The 25,015-nt window shown below is 41.2% G+C and overlaps 1 protein-coding gene across 1 annotated transcript in view; it reads right to left on the bottom strand.

The window, feature by feature from the left end:
• Positions 1 to 25,015, bottom strand: part of LOC126261905 (serine/arginine repetitive matrix protein 2) — a 280,569-nt gene that overhangs the window by 215,580 nt on the left and 39,974 nt on the right. The window contains exon 3 of the mRNA XM_049958577.1: positions 9,117 to 9,224. Within this exon, the coding sequence (XP_049814534.1) occupies positions 9,117 to 9,224 (108 nt within the window). The remainder of the gene's footprint in view (positions 1 to 9,116; positions 9,225 to 25,015) is intronic.

Here is a 25,015-nt window from a genome sequence, read left to right as displayed (position 1 = left end):
ACCGTTCGATTCCACTACTGGCAACTGTAACTAGTGGAAAATACCTACGAGGAGTCATTCAGATCGGTCTAACGTGAAACCCCACATAAAACAAATAGCAGTAAAAGCAGATACCACGAGGAGTTTCACTGGGAAAATCTTCCGAACTGTAACTCATCCGTGAAAGAAGTGGCTTAAAAAACAATCGCTCGGATGATTCGTGAGGATTGTTCAGCAGTCTAGGACCCTTACCAATTTGGTTTAGAAGAAGAAGAAGAAGAAGAGAGAGAAGAGCCAATGAAGAGCGACGTGTTTCCTCACAGGATCCTTTAGTTGGCGCGACAGTCTCGGAGAGGTTTACCGTGAAGGCAGCCAGACACGTAACTGCATACTTGACAAGCACGCATGAGCAAGCGTTTATGCCTAAGTCTAAACAAATTCCTTGTGCCTGAGTGCCTCCACCCGGTTCAAGCGTGCCCGCACATTCATCAATATGTTTAGCAGAAATTTTCGAACTCACACGACCATGTGCAAGCTTCGGCAGCCATCCTCCTTATGTTACGAAAAAAACAACAGAAGGAAAATTATCTGTGGATTGAAGAGTGGTTAAAGAAACAAAAATGTTCCCTTATTAACTATTCGCAGCAGACACACTACGAAACCTGACTCACAGCATTGCTGTTTTTTTCTCTTTTTCTCCAGATAATGTTTTATTCTTTGACTTGTTCTACATTACGATACAACCTTTGAACAAATTATCAAATCACTGACGAATGCTTGCGCAAGCCTTCTTATTCTTGGTACACACGCTGAATCATGCATACCCTTGAACATTTGCACGAACAAGCACAATCGAAATTGGATCCAGAGACAAGCAGTCTGTTCAATTCTGATGTCTGCGCAAATTTATCCAATATCGCTCATGCATGCTGGGACACGCACGCTTGCGTGCTCGTCAAGCACGCAGTTACGTGTGTGGCCGTCTTTCCATCCCGAAAGCGTAAGTTCCAAGAAGAGTCAGTGAATACATTACCTCCTTCCACCAACGTTCGCCAAATGATCACAACAAGGAAATCAGATCTCATATGGTTGTATATCGACAGTCGTTAGTTCTTCCCACGTATCCTTCGTGAATGGAAGAGAAAAAAAAAAAACGGGTGATGGGGGGTAGCAGAATACAGCGGTATTACCGATAGTACCATCCGCCACACAAGTAAGGTGACTTGTAGAAGATAGATGTAGATGACTATTCCTGATTGTCATATTGTAGGTGAACCATAAATTTAAGCTTAAAAAATACAAGGTAACATGTTGTTCTTCAAATTTTGATTTAAACATTACGAGTCGCCTAAGATACATTTAACTGTATTACGAGATTCATCGAAGTACGAACTAGATTACTATTTGATTTCTTTAATTTACTGAAAGAATTCTCTGAATAAATTCACGAAGATTCTGAAATGTAACTATACTGTATTATAAATGCAAGTAATATCACTGTTCCACAATTCTGTTATAGCCGACAACATTTAACAACGACTTTTTTTTTAGAAGTTGGAGTCTGCGTCCTACCAGAATATATTCACCGCGCGAAATTCAGTGAAACAACCGTTTACATACACTTCGTGTGTTTTCTTACAAACGCGGTCGACACCGCTAAAGATTCACGGCATCATAATTTCTCAAAGTCTCGCAAAATAACCAAGTATAAATCTTAAATTTCACTCGGTGCTAAATCTGAGTGCGCATTCATCCCTCTAATGCGAGAAACGCCACAAATTATCTCAGATGCATCTAAGATGGAAACGACCCAAAGGAGATGGATTCACCATACGTCATGACACCCTCACGGGAGCTATAAAATGCCAGTCCCCTATGATCGGCAGTATGTTATACATAATTAGATCCAGCGGGCCCTCTTAAACTTCAAACGGCTGTAAGCAGAATCGCCTCGTTACAATATGATAGACGACGAGACGACGTTAAGCGCTTTCGAGTCTGTCACTTCCATCCTGTACAGATGTCCAGTGTAACACGCGTGTTCTAACCTCATTCTTATAATGGACGGTGTTAGAACGATTAGTACGGTTGTAGCATGGGTTTATTAGTATGGCGCGCGTTTCCATCAGAGATCCGCATATTTTCTTTAAACGTGAAGGAAGTCGGAATACTGAGTTTGTACATTCAGAAGACAACTATACTGGGACGCACGCACCAAAAGATAAACAGTCGAAAAAACTAGCGAAATGCAGTTTCTGTGAGCAACAAATATAAAAATCGTAATGCATCGCAACAATATCATTTATCGTTTAATCATGAAATAGCAAATTTTCCTTAATAAACCGACGCAAATCTTTGGAGGATCAAATATTGTAGTTTGTATCAGGGGCAGTCAAATGAAAACGAGACAGATGGATCTTACGGTGAGACACGACCGTCAGTATCTTCACTGAAAAATGTTTGCGGCTGCCAACAGAACCCAATTGCACCCCCTTCGTCCGAAGCAAATCAATGGCCACGAACGTCTTTCTGTAAATGTATGAAACTCGTATAGGGAGAGATCTGGACTGTATGGTGGACGTGTAAGGGCTTCTCGCGAAACTTCTCCAGCGTAGTCGAACCAACCTTGTCAACATGTGGAAGAACAATTGTTAGTTACCCCCATATGAGCTCGAGTCTGCCTACACAATCATTTCGCGAGATATACTTACGAAGAAGCATACATCAGTTAACTATTCGAGGACGTTCTCAATTTTACGTTATACAACACCGTGGTTAACACCGTCTCTCTTGCAACGTCTGACCTATGAAGAAACGCGCTGTTCACTATCTTTTCTATCAATTATTTATGGCAACGGGCCTAGATTTACGACAAATAGTCAAATATCCGTCGAACAAGGTTTTTTTTTAAGTACCTCTTTCGTGAAGGACTGCACTTCCTGAGGATTCTTCCAATGAATCTCGTTCTGGCATCTGCCTTTCCTGCGATCAGTTTTACATCGTGATTCCACTTTAAATGGTTGTAGCTGCATCTAGTGACTATTCGACAATTGTGTACTCTTACAATGATGGATTTTCCGTCTATTAATGCGCAATGCATTAATCTGTTGGTAGGAAATGTATCACCTTCGGCTGTATACTTGAATTACGACAGTGAAAATGCGTGTCGAATCGGGAGTCGAAACCGCATTTCCTGCCTTACTCGGGCCGCCTTAAGCGATTCGGCCATCCGAGCACAAATCACGGCCAGACCAAAACTTTCATATGTCCACGTATCACAACCTGCGCTCATACATTGCATATATTCCCGTCCAGGAAGGACATATACTGACGGGACAAAAATCACAACACCAAAAAGTAATTAATGTACAGTAATGAAACTTTGGGAATGCACTTGTCTAGATAACATATTTAAGTGATTAACGATGCAAGATAACAGGTTAATGTACGCGCGATATAAGACACTGCAAATGTGAAATGCCGGTACTTTAATAACTGGTATAACCGCTAGAATGTTGCAGGCAAGCATGCAAACGTGCATGCATTGTGTGGTACAGGTGCCGGATGTCAGTTTGTGTGATGGAGTTCCATGCCTGTTGCACTTGGTCAATCACTACAGGCTCGTTTTATGCTGTTTGTGAATAACGCTGGAGTTGTCGTCCAGTGATGTCCCATATGTGCTCGACTGGAGACAAATCTGGGGATCGAGCACGCTAGGGCAACATGTCGATACTCTGTAGAGCGTGTTGGGTTACAACAGCGGTATACGGGCGAGCATTATCCTGTTGGAAAACACTCCCTGGAATGCTGTCCAATGGCAACACAACAAGTCGAATCACCATACTGACGTACAAATTCGCAGACAGAGTTCGTGGGATAACCGCGAGAGTACTCCTGCCAACATACAAATCGCACTCCAGACCATAACCAGAGTGTACGTCTAATGTGTCTAGCAGGCAACTGCTTGGTTGCAGACCCTCAACTTGCCTCCTCCTAACCAACACACGGCCATCACTGCTCTCCAATGAGCTCTCGCTTGACACTACTGAAGTTTGGTGGTGGTTTGCGTCAGTAGAATGGACGTCTGGCTCGGAGTTGTCCTTGAAGTAACGGATTTGTAACAGTTCGTTGTGTCACTGTGGTGCCAACAGCTGCTGAAATTGCTGCTGCAGATGCAGTATGATGCGTCACAACCACACGCCGAATACGACGGTCTTCTTTATCGGTAGTGTCACGTGGCCGTCCGAATACAGGTCTTCTTGCGACCGTAATTTCTCTTGACCACTGATGTTATCAATCAAATACAGTGGCTACATTCCTACCAAGTCTTCCTGCAACATCGTAGAAGGAGCATCCAGCTTCTCGCAGCCCCTTTACACGACCTCATTTGAACTCAGTGAGGTGTTGATAATGGCGTCTTCGTCGCCTTACAGGCATTCTTGACTTGCATCAACTCTCCACGTCCAATCTCAGAGGTAAGTAATGCTCACGCCCGTTACAGCATGTATTTAAAGCAAACCGTGATTTACATCCTCATAGTGGTGCTATCAGTGCCCCTCTTACGAGACTGGCGCGAAATTGAAAGAGACGTCATCTTTCAGAAGTAGAAAAAAGGCTACCAACTTTCGTTTATGTCGCACTACTCCTCCTTAGTGTTGCGGCTTTTTTCCAAAAGTGTGTTTATTGAGGGTCCTGGATATGGTACAGGCGAATAAATAGGAAATAGCAGTGCCTGTGTTATTAAGAAGTACGATACAATGTTTCTTCGGACACGCAGGCAATTGTCTATTTCTCATAGCCTGTTTCTAGTTGATGCATCAATTTGTTCTCGGGGCAATTTTTATAGTCACCGTAACTGTAAAAATAATAGCACATGATAATGATGATTGGACGATTTTATAGTACTGAATGTGGTTGCGGGTCTTGTCAAATTAACAGTCATTAATATGTGGCTGATGACAGCATCCCCCTCAAACAGCCTCATGGAAGTTCGACGTTATCTACCAGGTCATTTATTATTATTTTCGAATATTCTCTTTTAAGAGATCTTTTGAATTTGAGTAGTAGTGATTTTTTTCTTGTTTCTTCGTTGTTCCCAAATTCTCTTCATACGCTCTATGTGTTCTATGTCGCGTTGTTCCGGACATTTACTTCCCGTTATCTTTTCCGTGCTTTTTTTACGTGTATGTTCTTTTTAATGTTTCTGAACGGCTGTCAATTAGTTATGTTATTTTGCGCGAGTCCCTTTTCTTTAACATCTTCCTCTATTTCAGTGATCTTTTTGCCTTTTTTGCTGCTGTCTACTATCTCGAAGATTTGTCTTGTGACTCTATTCTTGTTTTTCCTCTGGATATGTTCATAAAATTTCATTCTGCTTCTAAAGATTTCGTTATTGTTTGTATATGTTTGTAGAGGTCTCTCGACGGCCCCTTTATCCAAATTCCTTCACGAAAAACTGGACCGAATAATTTCCTTAGGATTTTCCTTTCCTGCTTTTCCATCTTATTTTTGTTTGGCCATGATCACTGCAGTTTATGCAGCGTAGAGTGCTTCCGGTAGAACTATTGTGATGTAATGCCTCGGCTTTGCAATTGACGGAAATATTTCTCTAAAGTCAGTACCGCCATTAGACTTGTTCACTTACAGTGTTACATTTACACTTACACAATCATGATTTCTGCTTCAAAGTGTCGTAATCAAATGTTTTAAGTGTTATAAAGTGCCTAAGATGGCATACTGTCGTATTAAAATACACTATTAGACACACTGTCTAAGAGTCGATATTTCTGGCAGAGCCTACTGCTTTGTTTCATTACTGAGCAAACCATCTTGACTCAAGATGGTAAATGTAAATGTAACACAGTAAAAAAACAAGTCTAACGGCGGTAGTGACTTTAAAGAAATATATTATGACTGTGGCCCCGCATTATCAAAAAATTATGACAGAAATATGTTTTTTAATGTAGTGGCCGCACAGGAGGGTTTTCTTTTTTTTCCTTTTTTGTAATTCTTTCTTGACTGACTTTGTGTTTAATCCTGGTGGTTGGATGACCTCTTCTACATAATTAAAGTACTTAACTTTTAACTTGGGGAGATTAATCACAGGCTTCCTTTTCATGGATAGTTTTCTCTCCGGAGATTTGCAGGCCAGTTTTCTGTGAGATTTCGTCAGTCTATTGTTTCTTAGAATAGCGAGGTAGTCTGTGAAAGCTACACCTTCACGTTGATTCTCAGCTCTTTTTCAATGCCAAGTTTAATTACCTTTTCCTGTGTCTTGGAGAACTGTGTTAAATAGTAGTGGTAGAGTCCATCTCCTTCGCGAACGCCGCTGTGGATTTGAAATGTTTCTGAAGTTTCTACTATAAGTTTAACTTTGGAGATTGTAGTGGTTAATGTCTGTTGGATAATTCCCTTGTTTTCCTGTATATTTTAAATTCCTCTGAAGTATACAGCAATGTTTGCCTATCCATCGAATCGTAAGCCTCTTTGAAGCCAACAAAAGTCACCACGGTATTCCTACACTTCCATTATTTTTTTGGTTCCATATCCGTTCTATGCAGGGTCGCTCTTTACGAAATTCTGGCAGAAGAGACAGTTCGCGTTTCAGGAATCATATGAAAGTCACTTATATATACTGTGAGGGTAATGGAACAGTAATTGATTTAAATATCCTGTGAACATTGACAGCACCATAACAATCACTTGTGGTGTGCAAGAATTTACTTTTATGTGTGAAGATCTATTCCCATTAAGAATAAAATGCTGGCTTCTAGTTGCTTGGCACTCTTCAATCCACCCATAAGGCTGGTCTTGTATTCCGTACTGATTAGACGACAGGATGTAACTCTATCGTACATCCTGATTCTTCCGATTCCATGTAAGAGTGACAGTCAAATGAAAATCGAACACCCGCCACAATGGGACCTTGGAATGGTTTCACTGAAAAGTAATCACCACACACATTAAGGCATTTATCCCACTGGGAGACGAAATGATCAATTCCTGTTTTGTAGAATGTAGTCAGCAGCTGACTCTTGCACTTCGTCGTCCGACTGAAACCGACGTCTATGCATGTCGCCAAATCTGTTAAAGTCACACGGTGAAACTGTACAGATGTTTCAGTATTTCCTAATGACCGTTATGAAGACACTTTGCAGAAACTGCGATGCGCCATAAAATCAAAACGCCCAAAAAGGCTGTCAGATGGAAACATTCTGTTGCACGATAGTGCCCCTCCTCCCCACACTCTTAATGGGACGAGGCTGCGCTTCAGCATTTAGTTGGGGAACACTGCAACATCCTCCGTACACCCCGGAGCTTTCACCGCGTGATTTTCATATCTCTGGCGACCTGAAAAAAGACACGCGTGGACGTCGGTTTCAGTCGGATGAGGAAGTGTAAGAGTAGGTAAAATTGTGCATCCATCAGCGGCCGACCGCATTCTACGAAACAGGAATTGTCTCCCAATGGGATAAATGCCAATGCCAATTTAAAGTAACCATACCATGGTCCCGTTGTGGCGGGTGTTCGGTTTTCAATTGATTACCTCGTATATATCCGATGTATAGGAACCACTGTAGCCATTGGATTGAAACTTATACAGGACATTAAACTGTATGTTCCGAGTATAATGAACGACAGTAATTGCATTTGAGCCACTGATTTCTGAAATACAATTTTTTAATTACACAGTTAAAATTTTGTGTTCTTTTTAGTACGTTGTCCTAAATAATTTTAATGATGCATAACATTATGTTCTTCTTTTAGTTCAGTAGACTCAGGATATGTATGTTATTACTCCCTGAAAATTTGAATACTCTACTCGAAATGGTTTCTGAGATTTAGGGAAAAATGCAACAGAATACGTAAATTTTCAGTAACGGCTTCTAAAGTTGCAAAAGAATGTAACTCACTCAATATTTTAGTCACTCAGAAGCACCCTGCACCATCCTTATCTCACCCTCTTGATCTTTATCGAAGTTCTTTTCTTCTTTTGGACTCCTTAGTGGCCAACTGTGCTGCATACTCTGCTTTATAAAGGCAAACCTTGTCCATCCGTTCAAGTTCTCTGATGCAGTTTGCTCCAGGATTAATTCCCATATGCTGTAGCACTTTCATCCTACCAATGCCGCCATCATTAAAATCTAGAACAGCATCACTGACCCCCCACTTTAGTGTCTTCATTCCAACAAAAACATTTTTTGGTGAGTCCATATAAGATTACTGAACGACTCATTGGGATTTTGAGTTTGACCGTGCAGACACTGCTTCAGTAATTCACGATTTGCCAGGTCTCTGTAAATAGGTTTTATGATATCCATGACTGCTGATGGGATGGAAAGTTTATGGCTGTATGAACAGTTTGAGTACTGGACATTGAGGTAATTGTACCATGAATCAGGTCCTGGAGGGCACAGGTGGTGTACTGGTTTTTCATCAGTTGACAGTCTGTGGAAGAGGGTAGCCCATACTGCCTGCCTCATTTTCAACAAATCCTCAGTATTATTTCTAATGGCCATCCCATAATACTGCTGTAGTTCATCAATCATTTCGTCTGTCAGCCTGCCTCTTATGTTTTTTACCATCAGAAAGTTTATTGTCTCTCAAACTTTGTTTCAATTTCCTAAACCTGGTTCCCACCCTCTTCTGGACATGACCTTTATAACACAGCAATCCACAGCCAGCTGTATAAAAAATTACCGATTTTATTAGATCTTGAAGTAATATACGTACAAATTTTTAACGTTTTCAACTGGTGTAAATTATATTTAAAAAAAATACTTCCCATGTGAGTCTATAAGTGATGATATATATAATTTTATTCGGAAAATTGCAAATTTTATAATGAGATAAAAATCCGAAAATGTGAAAAAAAATTCCGTTCTACAGGCGGATCCTTTCATTTATCTATCTATTGTCGCGTGGGTAATGAAATCCGAAAACAGAGCAGTATAATGGCGCTGGAAATTTCCGTAACAATTTCAGGAAGCTGCAAAGAGGAAAATTACCAGTCTAGTGCAGGTGTTACTCAGTGAGGCATCAAAGTACTAAGACCAGCTCAGGTGTGGGCTGTAGAAAGTACTTTGACGCTTCCGTGCTGCCGAAGAATAAATGATAGCTATGTGAAGAGTACTTACGCGAAGCGTCCGAATTCGTCCCTGGGTATGGCCGTTGCCTTGCCGCCACTGTCGACCAACATGGTGCGGTATTCTGCTACCCTCAGTTCTATCTCCTCCGCTGTGTATCTGCAAGAAAAACGAATATCTTTTTAAACACATTATTGAGTTTATTACAAATTACAAACAAATGAACTAGGAGCCTCCTATGAATTCTCAGCACGCGGATTGCCCTCTCTGCCTTTTAACACTTTTAAATTATTTGCAAGCATTATGTTGGCCTCTTTTTTCCGCAGTCGCAGATATGCAAGTTGCATAGGTTAAATACCGTTTTTTGCGATTGTAATCGAAGTCCTACTAATACCAAACGCATTTCGCTTTAAATTAAAGCACCTTCAGCTGTCACTGTAACAATATGGCTTTTTCTTACAATTTTGTTTGCTAGGATGCTTCAGCTTACTACTATAAACAGTAATAGTTATTACCGTTACGCAGGCTCCTGGTTATAACCAGTTTTTTTAAACCTTTAATTTCATGTGCAGCGTCCAGGTACATACTAAGAGCGAAAATTCTTACCAAGACTAGCAGTATCAGTTCAACTTCTTTTAACATTTTAGGATTTCAACATGATGCCTTATCTTTCACTCTGTGACAAAAACTGAGTGTCGAAAGCTGCTTAACTACTGTAGTCGCAGAGAGATTTACTATAAAAATTTATAATATCACAGAGACGTGAATTTAATCGGGAAGCCCACCTGGCATTTGTGGATTCTGAAAAAGAATTTGGTAGAATTCACTGAGATACGCTATGGGCAATAATGAAAAAAAAAGAGAAATCCATAAACAACCAATCCAAGTCACAGAAAGGCTACATATGTGTACCTAAATTTGAACTGACATGATGAAAAGATAAAGCCTGAAGTACAAACAAATCAAGGTAAAATAAGGGTGTATCTTGTCACCAACATTATCCAATATCTATATAGATGACATTATTAGCAAGTGGAAAAAGTTAGAACACCAACAGGCATAAATGTTGAGAGGAATATAAACCATTAACACGATGTTATTCATAGGTGGTCAGGTTATCTTGCAAGATAGCGAAGATAAATTACAAGTGGTATTATATAAACTAAATGACATATCCTATAGGCGATTTGCTTGTTAAATCAGCCACAGTGACCTCAGACAATCTTGGTGATCGCAGATCAGAGATAGAAAAGATTAATATGATTTTAGTAAACTGCAGGAGCAACCAAGGAAACGTCTCAGATTTAGTATCGCTTACTGAAGGTTATAATGCACAGATAGTATTGCGAACAGCAAGCTGGTTGAAACCAGAAGTCAATGACAACGAAAAAGTCGCCTATGGCGGCGGCGTGTTTATTGCAGTAAGAAAATAAAATCTAGCGAGGTTACACGGATTCCGTATGTGAATTAATCTGGGTGAAACTGAGTATCAAAGAACGGTAAAAAATGGTGATCGGATGCTTTTATAGACCACCTGGTCAGGATCTGTAGTTGTAGAGAGCTTCACACAGAACTTGCAAAATATCATTAGTAAGACATTTTTAACTAAGTTAGGGAACTTGTGCGTCGACGTGGTGGGATTTTGCCGGTACAGTGAAACAGCTTTTTACGCAACTTCTCATTCCTCGGAACACTCAAAAACAATTTTCCGAGTTTTTATGGATGTATTTGTACAGTGTGATACTACTTACTGCACACCATTTGTAATCCGTATTCCGAAGGGTAAACTCCAAAACAAGACATCACTGTGAACTACCTTCATGACAGTAGCAGCAGCAGCGAGCTAGCCAGTGACATAACGGGCATCACATGGCTCGAATGGAGCGTTTTAGCGGGCTTTCAAATTATTTGAATTTAATTTCCGTTTTTATAAAAACTGAAGAGGGGAAAAAACATGTTCTGATCATAAAATGATGTAATGAACCATTTCAGACGATTTCCAGAAAACAGTCAAATATCCTATTATAAAGTGTTCGCTGCTGACTAGAGTGTAATGACAATCACTACGATTTATCGAGTGCACCAAAACACACACGGTTTCTTCGATTTATCGACATTTTTTCGAAAGACAGGGCAATTACTTTGATTTACTGAGAAACTAGGTTTATTAAGCTCCGAATTATGAAGAGTCGAGTGCGTGCGTTATTACGCTTCAGCAGAAAAAGCATGCACGAGGTCTCGCTAAAACGAAACTAAACGGATGCTGCAAATGCCTGTACTGTAGTTACGAAATATGTTCAATCAGTAGTTGTGGCCTTCAAAGAAGAGCCCATTTGGGCCAGCATCCGTTCCTTTCACTGTTCGAGACATCTCTCTAAGTCGTTTCCAGCGAGGCCCCATAGAAGTCCCGCCGTTTTCGTCTTCTGCAGACAGCAAGAAGCCGTCTAAAGTACGCTGTGTAACGCAACCGAGTCGATCGATTAGGGTGAAACTTGAAGACATACAATACGAATATCTATAAAATGAGTTTTCAAATGGGCAGAACAGAATTTTTGTCGCCAAATTATTCCCTCCAAAAGTCACGTGACATATGAGGCGTAAGGTTTGTCCGTAAACAGCAGTATGCATATTTTATTGTCATTAGATCGCTAATGCAGCCAGGAATCGTTCGCAATTACTGTGGATTTTGTAAACAGGTTTCATAGGTATCTTAACAATTTGTATTCGGTATCTGGAATGAACTTGCTTTAAAGCTAAAGCTTTGCAGAAATAAATGTAGGACATTTCGCTTGTTGGGGACAAGTATCACAGCTCACACGTCGGTATTAGTTATAGGAAAAGATGGGATTGTCCCAACTTTTCTTGTGTTTTCTATTATACTTCATCATGCTGCCAAATCTGTTTTAATAAGTTGTCACTGAGAAATGGCTTCCAAGTATGCCTAAGAGGATGTGTCTCGGAAAAAATTCGAATATAGAGCTACGACATTCTCAGCTTGGCAATTTACCACATACAATTAGTTTTAAGTACGAAATCCTTTGGATTTTACTTTCTGGTGGCATACATTTCTCTCTGGTTCATTTATCGGGAACTAAATTATTAATCGTACATACTCAGTTCCAACACACAGCCACTAGTGCAAGAGTTTCCTATTGTGACATTTTAAATAACCATTATGGTTTCGAGATCGGCACAACCTGAAGGTAACTACTCACACTGTCATAATTACACACATTTTACCTGTAGGAGTAAAACTGCTCCTAATGTGCACACTTTGAACGGATTTACTGGAGCACACTGCCACACTTCCGAATTTATTTAGCACTTGTCTCATAAACACGCTGCCTGAGGAAGAAGCCGGTGTCTGTGACCGGGCGGTTCTAGGCGCTACAGTGCGAAACCGCGCTGCTGCTCCGGTCGCAGGTTCGAATCCTGCCTCGGGCATGGATGTATGTGATGTCCTTACGTTAGATAGGTTTAAGTAGTTCTAAGTCTAGGGGGCTTATGACCTCATATGTTTTAAGTCCTATAGTGCTTATAGGTATTTGTACCATTTGAGGAAGAAAGTGAAAAAATAAATGAAAAGCGCTAGTTTGCTTTTATTCTGCAGTAATACAGTTGAGATACTGTACAACAAAAGCAAACCGGCGCTTTTCATTTATTATAATGTTGTTCTACGAAGAATCGACAGAAGAGTTTGTTAACATGAAAAGTGAAGTACTTAGAAGGGGAGGAGGAAACTAAATTAAACTTCTCTGGTTGAAAGAGTACGTGATATTATTTCGATGATTACAAAATCCAATCAACTTTACAAAGAACTTGGCAGGATAAGCCCACTTATCAATACCGGGTGATCAAAAAGTCAGTATAAATTTGAAAAATTAATAAACCATGGAATAATGTAGATAGAGAGGTAAAAATTGACACACATGCTTGGAATGACATGGGGTTTTATTACAACCAAAATAAAACAAAGTTCACAAAATGTCCGACAGATGCGAGTCGTCTGGTGATTATCGTGTGCTCAGCCGCCATTTTCGTCATGCTTGGCCTCCCAGGTCCCCAGACCTGTGTATCAAAATCGATCGACATATCTAGGGATGCTGAAAGACAACATCCGACGCCAATGCCTCACCATAACTCCGGACATGCTTTACACTGCTGTTCACAACATTATTCCTCGACTACGGCTATTGTTGAGGAATGATGGTGGACATATTGAGCATTTCCTGTAAAGAACATCATCTTTGCTTTGTCTTACTTTGTTATACTAATTATTGCTATTCTGATCAGATGAAGCGGCATCTGTCGGGCATTTTTTGAACGTTTGTATTTTTTTGGTTCTAATAAAACCCCATGTCATTCCAAGCATGTGTGTCAATTTTTACCTGTCTATCTACATTATTCCGTGATTTATTCAGTTTTCAAATTTACACTGACTTTTTGATCACCCCGTATAATGTTACTACCTCTCTGACCTAGATGAATGCACTGATTCGGTCGCTAAGGGTCGTAACCGGTCCTGGACATCCCAGATACTGGCACGCGGACTGCGCTCACGTCCGAGTTGGTCCCTCACGTTGGGAACAGATTTGGTGGTTTTGCTGGACACCGGAAAACTCGCCATCACACAGACAGGTCATTAGACTCTTGCCATGTGTGGACGAGCATTATCATATTGGAAAATGGCAGTATGTACGGTGACATGACAGATAACATATGACAACATACAATGTCCGTGACACAATGCTACGCCATCAGAGTTCCCTCAATAACTACCAGCGGTGATCTGACTCCACACTACGAAGCGAGCAGTAACACGGCTGTGCCTCTCCTAAACATTGGAAGAATGGGGCCTCTCCCCAGATCGCCGCCCTATTCGCCAACGAAAGTCATCCGGGGTAGCGCAGTACTGTTCATCGCTGAACACAATGTGACGCCATTCATCCCAGTCACAGCACCTTTCCAAAATATAGCCATTTGTGACGCGGCGTTAAGGGCAGCTTACGCAAGGGGGGCGCTAGTTCCCTTAGTCTGGCTTATGCTATAGTCTGTCTGTAAACTAAAGAGCGAGCAGCGCTTTTGGTGGGGGAAGTGGCCTTTACCGGAAGAACGCTGCCACCGGCCTACAGGGGCACCCAGAATCTGTTGCCCGTTATCTGTCTAGCGGTATAGATCGGCGTGCAGTGGTATACGTCGTTTATGTTCGTGGGATCTTAGTTGCCAGTGTCAGTGAGTTAACTTTGTATACTTACTGATGTACTTCGATGTCCGGAAGTGATGGGTAATCGTCTAGCATTGCAAGAAAATGTACAGAATACGAAGAAGAGGAGGTATTTGGGGAGTAACGAGCGTTCGATCGTCTCTAATGTTATTACAGCGTGTATTAAGGAGGCGACCCAAAAAGAATTGTTAACTAATATTACCAGTCGCAATCAAAGGACTACAATTTATGCAAACGTCAGCCTCACCTAATAGGGCACATAAGTAAGGAATGGAAAAATAAGCCGCATGGTTTACTGGAATCGTCACGAAGGGAAACTAATAATTTTGAGAGGTAACTCATCGTTACAGACAGTTTCAAAATCACGTAAAACCTTTGATGCTTATGGAACACTAAATCTCTATCTCGGTTACTGTTCACCTGATTCTACGACACATTGCTCAAAACATGTGCGCAATAGCTATTCTAAACACTGCTGAAATTTATTTCGAAACATTTACACCGATTCTTGACTTCTAAGCAAACAGCTTGGCATACGAGGTGCGTTCACTTATTAAATTTTATTTTTTGGTAAGAACTTTATTTGTTAATCTACAGGAATGTTATCCTTTTCAAAATATTCCCCATTACATACTACACACTTATGCCAGAGCTTTTTCCAATATCCGGAACACTTTAGGAACTGTTTCTTCGGGATAGTTTATAGGTATGTTTAACTGTGCATTTTTAATCTCATCCATGCTTGTAAAACAGCTGTCCTTTAAGGCCTGCTTTGAAATGTTTATACCACTTGTCTGCCCTTGGTTTACTCATAACAGGCTCACCAAAAGCAAAATTTGCCATTTCTAAAAATTTGATACACTTCATTCTTATAACAAAATTTAAAACAGATTCTCTAATTTATGTTTATACAAAACAAATAATCGTTGATGCTACCAAAACACATGTAGCCTTTCTGACAGCTGACAACAGAGTAAATACCCAATATGCATAATATTGAACATATAATTTTGAGGCATGTTTACGAAGACTGAGACAAAAAAGTAGTGCAAATCGGACTAATACAACACACAAAATTATAAATTTGTGCTTGCTTTTTAAACACTCTTTGTGTTGCAAGAATTGTTAAGTTTCAATGCAGTCCATTAAAGAAAACTTGTACCTTTTAGTAGAAACACAAAATAAGAACAAGCCTAAATTCTACAGACTGATTGCATTATATGGGGTTCGTTTTACGAATAGCAATAGAGTAACATACATTCACATGAACAGGCATTCGGTTCTATGTTTGTAGTAGAATCCTGACTTCCGTTCTTTCGTTAATATTATTTACTCTATAATGTTGTGTTTCGGAAGAAGCTATCGTTTTTTTTATTCCTTATGGTCTTAACGCATTTGTCTAAAAATAAACGGAGCCGAGACGTATCTGCACACGGCTTCGCCACAGATTTGACGCGCGCGCCGCGGCAGGGCCGGTACTACATTGTAAAACAGCCTGTAGAAGCGCCTCGTGACGTAGCTGGGTTGTACTCGCTCGCTCGCTCTTCAGTTTACCGGCAGACTATAATTCCTAACCAATGGTGCGGAAAAACAAGGGAAGTTGCAGAAAGTCCATTGCATGTTCTTGGACGGCACACGCATATGTGACGATATTACGATGAGCATGGTGCACAATACGGCGATTCTCCCTTGTGGTGCTCAGATGTGGTCGACCGGCACCTTGAAGAGAGCCATTTTCACTCCCGAACGCACCACAAATGTGGATATTGTACGATTCTACAAGTCGGCCACATTGTTACCCACAGTGAGGCCCCTTTCACTCTGTCGTGTGCTGACAACTCTGTATCACATGCGTACATGGTATCTCCTTGTCTTTTAATGATCACTCACCATCTGACGCCATTCATGCGCCTTGTATACCCTGCTAGGCCTAGTGTCAATACTAAACACGAACAATACAAATATACTTTTGAGGTCATTCTACCTGTCAGTCAAAATTGCAACTCTAATAATTTACATGCCCCCGATGGTGTGTACGTTATAGTTATAGTGACATCCAACCACGTCTTCTGAATGCTTCACATTCTTTCTCGGGTAGTCTATATGGCTATACAGTCACGTAAATTAGTCCTACAACAATACATCTTTGTTACGGTGTATTTCAAAGGCGTTTCCTTTTACGGTAAATTGAACCAGACATTTCTTCCTTTGTCATACACTAATGAGGCAAAACATCACGACCAGGAGTTTAAAACGGTGTTGGTTTACCTTTGAAATGTAATACAGTAGCGATTTAGCATAACATGGGTTCATAACGTCCGTGGTAGGTTTCCAGGACATCAGCAGTCTATGCACAGATCAAGTAGTTCCCGTAAACTAAGGGCCGATGGCTTTTGGGCGCGCTGCTTTCGACCGAAAGCGTCCCAGATCCGTTTTATCAGGTACAGATTAGAAGAATTTGGTGGTCAACACATCACAACCATGCTTTCAAAACCACTATAGCATAATTCTGGTGTTGTAACACGGATTGTTATCCCGCTGGACAATGCCATCGCTGTCCAGGTGGACATCGAGCATGAAGGACCCAAGTGGTCCGCAATAAAGTTAACTTAGTCCACAGCTGTCACGGTGGCTTCGATTACTACCACAGGTCCCAAGGAAGCCAAGATGAATGTGCTCCATAGTCTAATACTGCCCCCACCGATCTGTGCCAGTTGTGCGGGGTATGTTTAGAGCAGTTGTTCGCCTGGATGACGGCGTACCTGGTCACGACCACTGACCTTGACACAGGAAACGTGGATTCATTCGACCAGGCAATACATTTCTAGTGATCCACGTCCAATCTCGACGATCCTGTGCCCACGGCAGTCGTAACTGACAATGTCCATGGGTCAAGATCGGAAGAGGCAAGCTGCGAAACTGTATGTTCGACAGTGTGTGCTGAAAGGTGTGCTGCAAAAAACTTGTGCCTGAACCAACACTCTCGTCAGATTTGCCACAGACCACAGCGTTTCCCGCTTTACAGAGTGGGCATGCCTCCGAGATGGATGTTCTGTGATGAGGCGTGGAGGTCCTACATCTTGCCACTTACTCGTAGTTTCACGTCCTTCAATCACTTTCCATGGATGATGATGACAGTAGCGTGCGAACCGTCGCCCAGCTTCATCGTTTCCGAAATGCTCGTTCCCACGAGGGGGGCCCTAACAATGGGTTGTGGTCATAGTGTCTGGGCTCAATGGTGCATTTCTACTTGCATATACCGCAGCAGCAACAATTATTCACCGTTGCTGTTCATAATAAATAAATGAGTACAAATAGGAAGACCAAGTACAAATTTAAAGCTTCACTCTTAGCTCAAAATGTAAAGAAACTGGTATATCCGTAAGTCACATGATAATAGTGGGTAGATGTTGGCGACAGGCGGAACAGGTTAGTCTCGCGCCTCCTGCTCTGTGGTCATACTGTCAGGACACAGTTAAAAGTAGAAAAACCGCCGTGCACTATGCAGCTTCAACAGTTCCTTAGTAATGTCTGCCCTCTCGGACGTCGTAACAGAAAAAAAGTAATCATATAATAAACTAGTCCTCGAAACAACAATGTAGTCTACTGTCTAGTTCTGGAATATTGTCACAAAAGGATTGAACAGTTTTTGGAAATCCGCCTTTCAGACACCTGCCATGTTCACAGGCGATCTAACCTGGGGAATATCTTCTATCGGGATACATGCATTCTGATTCTAGTAGCTGATGTCAATCAAAATAAGTGCAAACCTATTGCAAGCACGATAATGCGGATACATGGGCGTCTCACGACTCACGATCGTGGTATGTGATACCTATGGCCTGTCCCTAGCATCATCACTCTCCTTTAAAATGAAACAATTTAGATAATAAGTGTCGTATGATAGTCTTTAACGATAGCTCAGTTCTTCTTCTATGTTGTATGCTCTACAGTCACTGAAGAAAATAGGGAACAGGACTCATCTAATCATCTTTGGATAAATTTTCGTTGACGTTACTTGCTCTCATTTGTTTCAGATGCCACAGAACTTGAGCTTAACACACAAAGTTTGCTATTACTCTGTGGTTAAAGATCTCAATTATTGATTGGTAAACGATTGCAGGATGGCAAAGGCACATTTCTATCGTTTCAGGTATTTAAGAGATGTACAACTATTACATTTCAGCAAAGTAAGCAACAGTACTAAACTATCTCTGGACAAAGCCGTTCCATTCATTCGATGCAGTATACTGTAAGACAAAAGAAAGTTCTTTCTAGAGCTTTGCTTGTGCATCATTTCTGCTAGCCTTCTGGCAGATGGGTATGACGTGTGTTTTCTTCCAACAACTTGAAACGGTTTTCTATTCGATGGACCTACGGTAAATTGTGGTTCATATAGGGATTAGCTCAGCCGCAAATTCAATATAGAATCTGAATGGTGTCCCATCGAGCACTCGAGTTTTCTTCGAGTTTACACATTTCAGCTGTTTGACAACACCACTAACACCAATATGTACATTACTCATCTTTGTAGTAATAGTTTAGAATTAAATTGGGGCAATACTCCTGATTTTTCCTTTTTCAAAGGAACATTTCAAAAACGGAGTTTAGAATTTCTGCTTTTGCTTTGTTTACTCAATATGAAGGTCAGCCCTGAATAACATCCGTATCCTTTCCTGAAATCGCTGACGTCAAATTGAAAAATCACTGGCTGGCACCGCGTAGAGTTTCAAACGAGATATAGTGCAAGAACAAAGCGGCAACATGGGAAGAATGATAAAAAGACTACAACGTCCTGTCGACAATGGAGTCGTCAGAGACGGGACACAAGACTGGGGCAGGAAATCAGCCATGAAGTTTTCAAAAGAAATAATCTCGGCATCTGATTTAGAAGCAACTACTCAACAACATCACGAGAAAACCTTAAACTGGATTGTTAAAAAACGGATTAAATCCGCCCCACTTCTTAACCATTGCGTCACACTGTGCATGGTCTCCATCAAAATACTCTCCTCCACAACTGACATACCGCTTCCATCACCGTTTCCACTTGCAGAAGCCTCTTGCTGGATCGCGTGAATGCCGTCTGCAAATTTTCTTGTATGTCGTCTATCGTTGCAAATCTTCGTCCTTTCAACGGGGTTTTTCCAACTTTGGAAATAAAAAAAAAAAATAAAATACGTCTACAGGGGCCTTATCTGGAGAGTGCGGAGGATGAGGCAGAACAGTGAGTTTTTTTTATTGTTTTTTTTTGTTTTTTTCTTTCTGCCAATAGTTACGCACCAACAGGAATTAATGTGAGGGTGCGTTATCGTGACGCAACAGCCACATTTCAGGCCGTTCCCTTCCCACATTTTCTCGCAGGCGTCGCAACATGTCCCGATAACAACATCGATTAACAGTTTGTCTCTGTAGCACGAATTCGTGATGAACTAATCCTTCAAAGTCAAAGAAAACTATCAGCATAGCTCTGACATCATTTGACCTGACCTGACCTGACGAGCTTTTTTGTCTTGGAGAACCTGTCCCGAGCCATCGTGTAGATTGAACCTTGGTCTCAGCATCATCATAACTGTAGACCCACGTCTACTAGTTAGGATTCTCTTAAGGAACATCTCGTTCTCATTTGCGCCATTCAAAAGCTCTCCACAGATTGCGAGGCGAACGTCTTTTTGGGTTTCACTCAAGAGCTGTGAGACGAACTTGTTGGCAACACGATGCGTTCCCAGATGCTGTGAGAGGATTTCATGACATGATTCAACTGGAATGTTACATTCTTCTGTAATATCTCTGATAGCCAGTCTTCGTAGTCGTTCTTGACATGAGCGTCGTCGGTAGACATCGAAGGGCCATCTTTAAACTTCCTTCAGGCCATTTTTAAACCGTGTGAACCATTCGTAACACCGAGTACGGTTCAAGCAGTCATCACCGCAGGTTTCTTGCATTATTTAGTGTCTCTGTAAAGGTTCTGTTGAGTTCCATGCGAAATTTAATGCAGGCGCGTTGCTCCTCTAACTCTGCCATCTCGAGATTCGTAAACTGTGCGACACGACGTTCTACTCAATTCAGCACTGAACAATAAAAGACGTACAACAACGAAACTACCGGCACTTACACATTAAACACAGGCGGGCGCATGGATGCCAACCGCATTTCACGCACCATAGGCGCGAAATTACGAATGTTCCGGAATTTGTTGAACAGATCTCATGTGTATCGGAAACGGATATACGAGGGGTGTTCAATAAGTAATTCAACACATTTTCTTATGAAAGCTAGTTAGTTGTATTCAGGATTCCAATACACCATATAAGTCCCCACTCTTTTGGCTACGAAACCCTATTTTTCAACATAATCCCCGGTCAATACGACGGACGGCCTTATGAAACGTTACGGGAGGGTCTCTGTATGTCCGCACGGTACCCATGGAGCACAAAACGTTGAGTATCCCAACAGCTGGACGAGCGTGTCAGCTCTACCAACACAGACGTCCAGATGTGCAACGGCGTGTTTGTTTGTGATCTGTCGATCACCTCGAATGAGAGTGTCCGCACGTTCTAACGTTGCACGAGTCAATACTGCGTGTAGCCGGCCAACACACGGAAGATCGGACAGGTTTTTGCGACTTCGTTGCTATCATGATAGACGCCTAGCCCGACGACTCACCGTGTTTTCGTTCAATGCCAGCTCTCCGTAGACATTCTGCAAGCGTCTGTGAATATCTGCGACGCTCTCGTTTTTCGTCAAATAAAACTCAGTGACAACTATCTCATTGGAACACAGCTCTATTACAGACGGCATTTTGAAAGCTACGTATGGCGCCGCAACCTATCGGAACTTCATAAAACTATGGGGGCTGAAGCGGAAATATTCCACGATGTCCCACAACAAATTCCGCAGTTTTTCAACCGGAATTGGCCGAGAAAAAAAAATGTTGCATTACTTCTTGAATGCTCCTCAAACGTCCTAATTTGTGTTATCCCTGGGAATTGTGCCAGAAAGCAAATTTCGGCTCCTCGTTGCGACTTCGCCCAGTTTGAAGGTAAATAAACATTATAATAAATCATGAAGACTACGAATAAAAAAAGAATCTTGCTTTCGTTTTCAATTTTACTGTTTTTAAATTTTTTGTACACAATGTTGTTGTTGTGGTCTTCAGTCCTGAGACTGGTTTGATGCAGCTCTCCATGCTACTCTATCCAGTACAAGCCTCTTCATCTCCCAGTACCCACCGCAACCTACATCCTTCTGAATCTGCTTAGTGTATTCATCTCTTGGTCTCCCTCTACGATTTTTACCCGCCACGCTGCCCTTCAATACTAAATTGGTGATCCCTTGATGCCTCAGATCATGTCCTACCAACCGATCCCTTCTTCTAGTCAAGTTGTGCCACAAACTTCTCTTCTCCCCAATCCTATTCAATACTTCCTCATTAGTTATGTGATCTGCCCATCTAATCTTCAGCATTCTTCTGTAGCACCACATTTCAAAAGCTTCTATTCTCTTCTTGTCCAAACTATTTATCGTCCATGTTTCACTTCCATACATGGCTACACTCCATACAAATACCTTCAGAAATGACTTCCTCACACTTAAATCTATACTCGATGTTAACAAATTTCTCTTCTTCAGAAACGATTTCCTTGCCATTGCCAGTCTACATTTTATATCCTCTCTACTTCGACCATCATCAGTTATTTTGCTCCCTAAATAGCAAAACTCCTTTACTACTTTAAGTGTCTCATTTCCTAATCTAATTCCCTCAGCATCACCCGAATTAATTCGACTACATTCCATTATCCTTGTTTTGCTTTTGTTGATGTTCATCTTATATCCTCCTTTCAAGACACCATCCATTCCGTTCAACTGCTCTTCCAAGTACTTTGCTGTCTCTGACAGAATTACAATGTCATCTGCGAAACTCAAAAGTTTTTATTTCTTCTCCATGGATTTTAATACCTACTCCGAATTTTTCTTTTGTTTCCTTCACTGCTTGCTCAATATACAGATTGAATAACATCGGGGATAGGCTACAGCCCTGTCTCACTCCCTTCCCAACCACTTCTTCCCTTTCATGTCCCTCGACTCTTATAACTGCCATCTGGTTTCTGTACAAACTGTAAATAGCATTTTGCTCCCAGTATTCTTCAAAAATGGTTCAAATGGCTCTGAGCACTATGGGACTCAACTGCTGCGGTCATTAGTCCCCTAGAACTTAGAACTACTTAAACCTAACTAACCTAAGGACATCATCACACACATCCATGCCCGAGGCAGGATTCGAACCTGCGACCGTAGCAGTCGCACGGTTCCGGACTGCGCGCCTAGAATCGCGAGACCACCGCGGCCGGCCCAGTATTCTTCCCTGTCGCCTCCAGAACTGGAAAGAGAGTATTCCAGTCAACATTGTCAAAAGCTTTCTCTAAGTCTACAAATGCTAGAAACGTAGGTTTGCCCTTCCTTAATCTATTTTCTAAGATAAGTCGTAGGGTTAGTATTGCCTCACGTGTTCCAACATTTCTGCGGAATCCAAACTGATCTTCCCGAGGTCGGTTTCTGCCAGTTTTTCAATTCGTCTGTAAAGAATTCGCGTTAGTATTTGGAAGCTATGACTTATTAAACAGATAGTTCGGTAAGTTTCACATCTGTCAACACCTGCTTTCTTTGGGATTGGAATTATTATATTCTTCTTGAAGTCTGAGGGTATTTCGCCTGTCTCACACATCTTGCTCACCAGATGGTAGAGTTTTGTCAGGACTGGCTCTCCCAAGGCCGTCAGTAGTTCCAATGGAATGTTGTCTACTCCCGGGGCCTTGTTTCGACTCAGGTCTTTCAGTGCTCTGTCAACTCTTCACGCAGTACCGTGTCTCCCATTTCATCTTCATCCTCTTCAATTTCCATAATATTGTCCTCAAGTACATCGCCCTTGTATAGACCCTCTATATACTCCTTCCACCTTTCTGCTTTCCCTTCTTTGCTTAGAACTGGGTTTCCATCTGAGCTCTTGATATTCATACAAGTGGCTCTCTTTTCTCCAAAGGTCTCTTTAATTTTCCTGTAGGCTGTATCTATCTTACCCCTAGTGAGATACGCCTCTGCATCTTTACATTTGTCCTCTAGCCAACCCTGCTTAGCCATTTTGCACTTCCTGTCAATCTCATTTTTGAGACGGTTGTATTCCTTTTTGCCTGCTTCATTTACTGTGTTTTTATATTTTCTCCTTTCATCAATTAAATTCAATATTTCTTCTGTCACCCAAGGATTTCTACGAGCCCTTGTCTTTTTACCTACTTGATCCTCTGCCGCCTTCACTACTTCATCCCTCAGAGCTACCCATTCTTCTTCTATTGTATTTCTTTCCCCCATTCTTGTCAATTGTTCCCTTATGCTCTCCCTGAAACTCTGTACAACCTCTGGTTCTGTCAGTTTATCCAGGTCCCATCTCCTTAAATTCCCACCTTTTTGCAGTTTCTTCAGTTTTAATCTACTTGTACACAATACGGTTACAAAACTTCAGAATATACAACATTTTTCGTTTTTTAGTCCTGTGTGGTACGGCTATGAACTGGTTTTCTGAACTACCATTTCGCGAAAAGGCAACACACGACTGGCCGTGAAGAAAACACACTGATCGTAAATCAGTTCCGAAGTATGTGAATGACTGGCCTTGAGCTTTGTTTATTGTTATTGCAAACAGAACCTTGACTCGGAACATAAGTCGCTTAAATAAATGGGTAAATCGGTTGAGACCACTGGTATAAGGGACACGGGAGCGACCTCTCCAGCTACTAAACCTGTGAGGATATAGCTTCAATACATTACTTCTCATAGTTTTAATCTGTAAACGGGTACCATTATAAAGTTTCTGTAAACGGGTACCATTATAAAGTTTCGGAAGATTGAGATTGCGTAGTAGTATTTAGGAACGGCCACTGTAGGTCTCAAACTGTCTGGCGGAAACCCATTTGGATTCAGTGACCTTAGAAATTCTTTTGGATACTGATTAAACAGCATCTTCAGTGGGAACAACCGTATCGACTGACTGGTACTCTGTGTTCTACAATTACTTTTTCCAAAATACTATCCTTTCTTTTAGACGCATTACGAAGTTTTGAACGATTCATGTCACGTAGCAATATTCAAATCATAAGCCAATAAGCCAGCACACTGTTTGGGTGAGAAAGGAAACGAAACCGCGCTTTGTGGTTGAATAAAACATAAAGCCTGTGTCCGAATTTTTTTACAGTTTCATACGAATATTTAAAGTAAATCGGTCAAGAACTTTTCGAGATTTATATTAATGTTTCCCCTTTTGAATGTAAGTATAGACCATAAAACCCGCGATTCTTTAAACAATCGAACGCCCATGTATAAAGCAGCTTCAAGCGTCTATTTGCTTTACGAATGACTTAATGCGTTAAATATTCGCCGTTAAGCATGCAAGCGAGGAAATGTGTTTGAAATGATGTTTAAAGTTTGTTATGAAACACTTGATGACTATGGTCTCGATAATTCGCGCTTAGTTTTAAGCAAAAAGTAGTTTTACAAGAATCTCAATGTTTACGGCATGTCTCCTCAACATGTGTGTGGTACAATAGCATTGTTTCGCAGGAACATTCAGTGATATATGTAGATACTGTCTGCAAAATTTGTTGCTAATAGATGACGCAGTAATGAATTAAAACGCCATGTCTTGACGCTGTTTTACTGCATTAAAAGCGAAAGT

The sequence above is a fragment of the Schistocerca nitens genome, chromosome 1 (assembly GCF_023898315.1).
Source record: "Schistocerca nitens isolate TAMUIC-IGC-003100 chromosome 1, iqSchNite1.1, whole genome shotgun sequence".
Taxonomy (NCBI): Eukaryota; Metazoa; Arthropoda; class Insecta; order Orthoptera; family Acrididae; genus Schistocerca; species Schistocerca nitens.
This window is presented reverse-complemented; position numbering and strand designations above follow the sequence as displayed.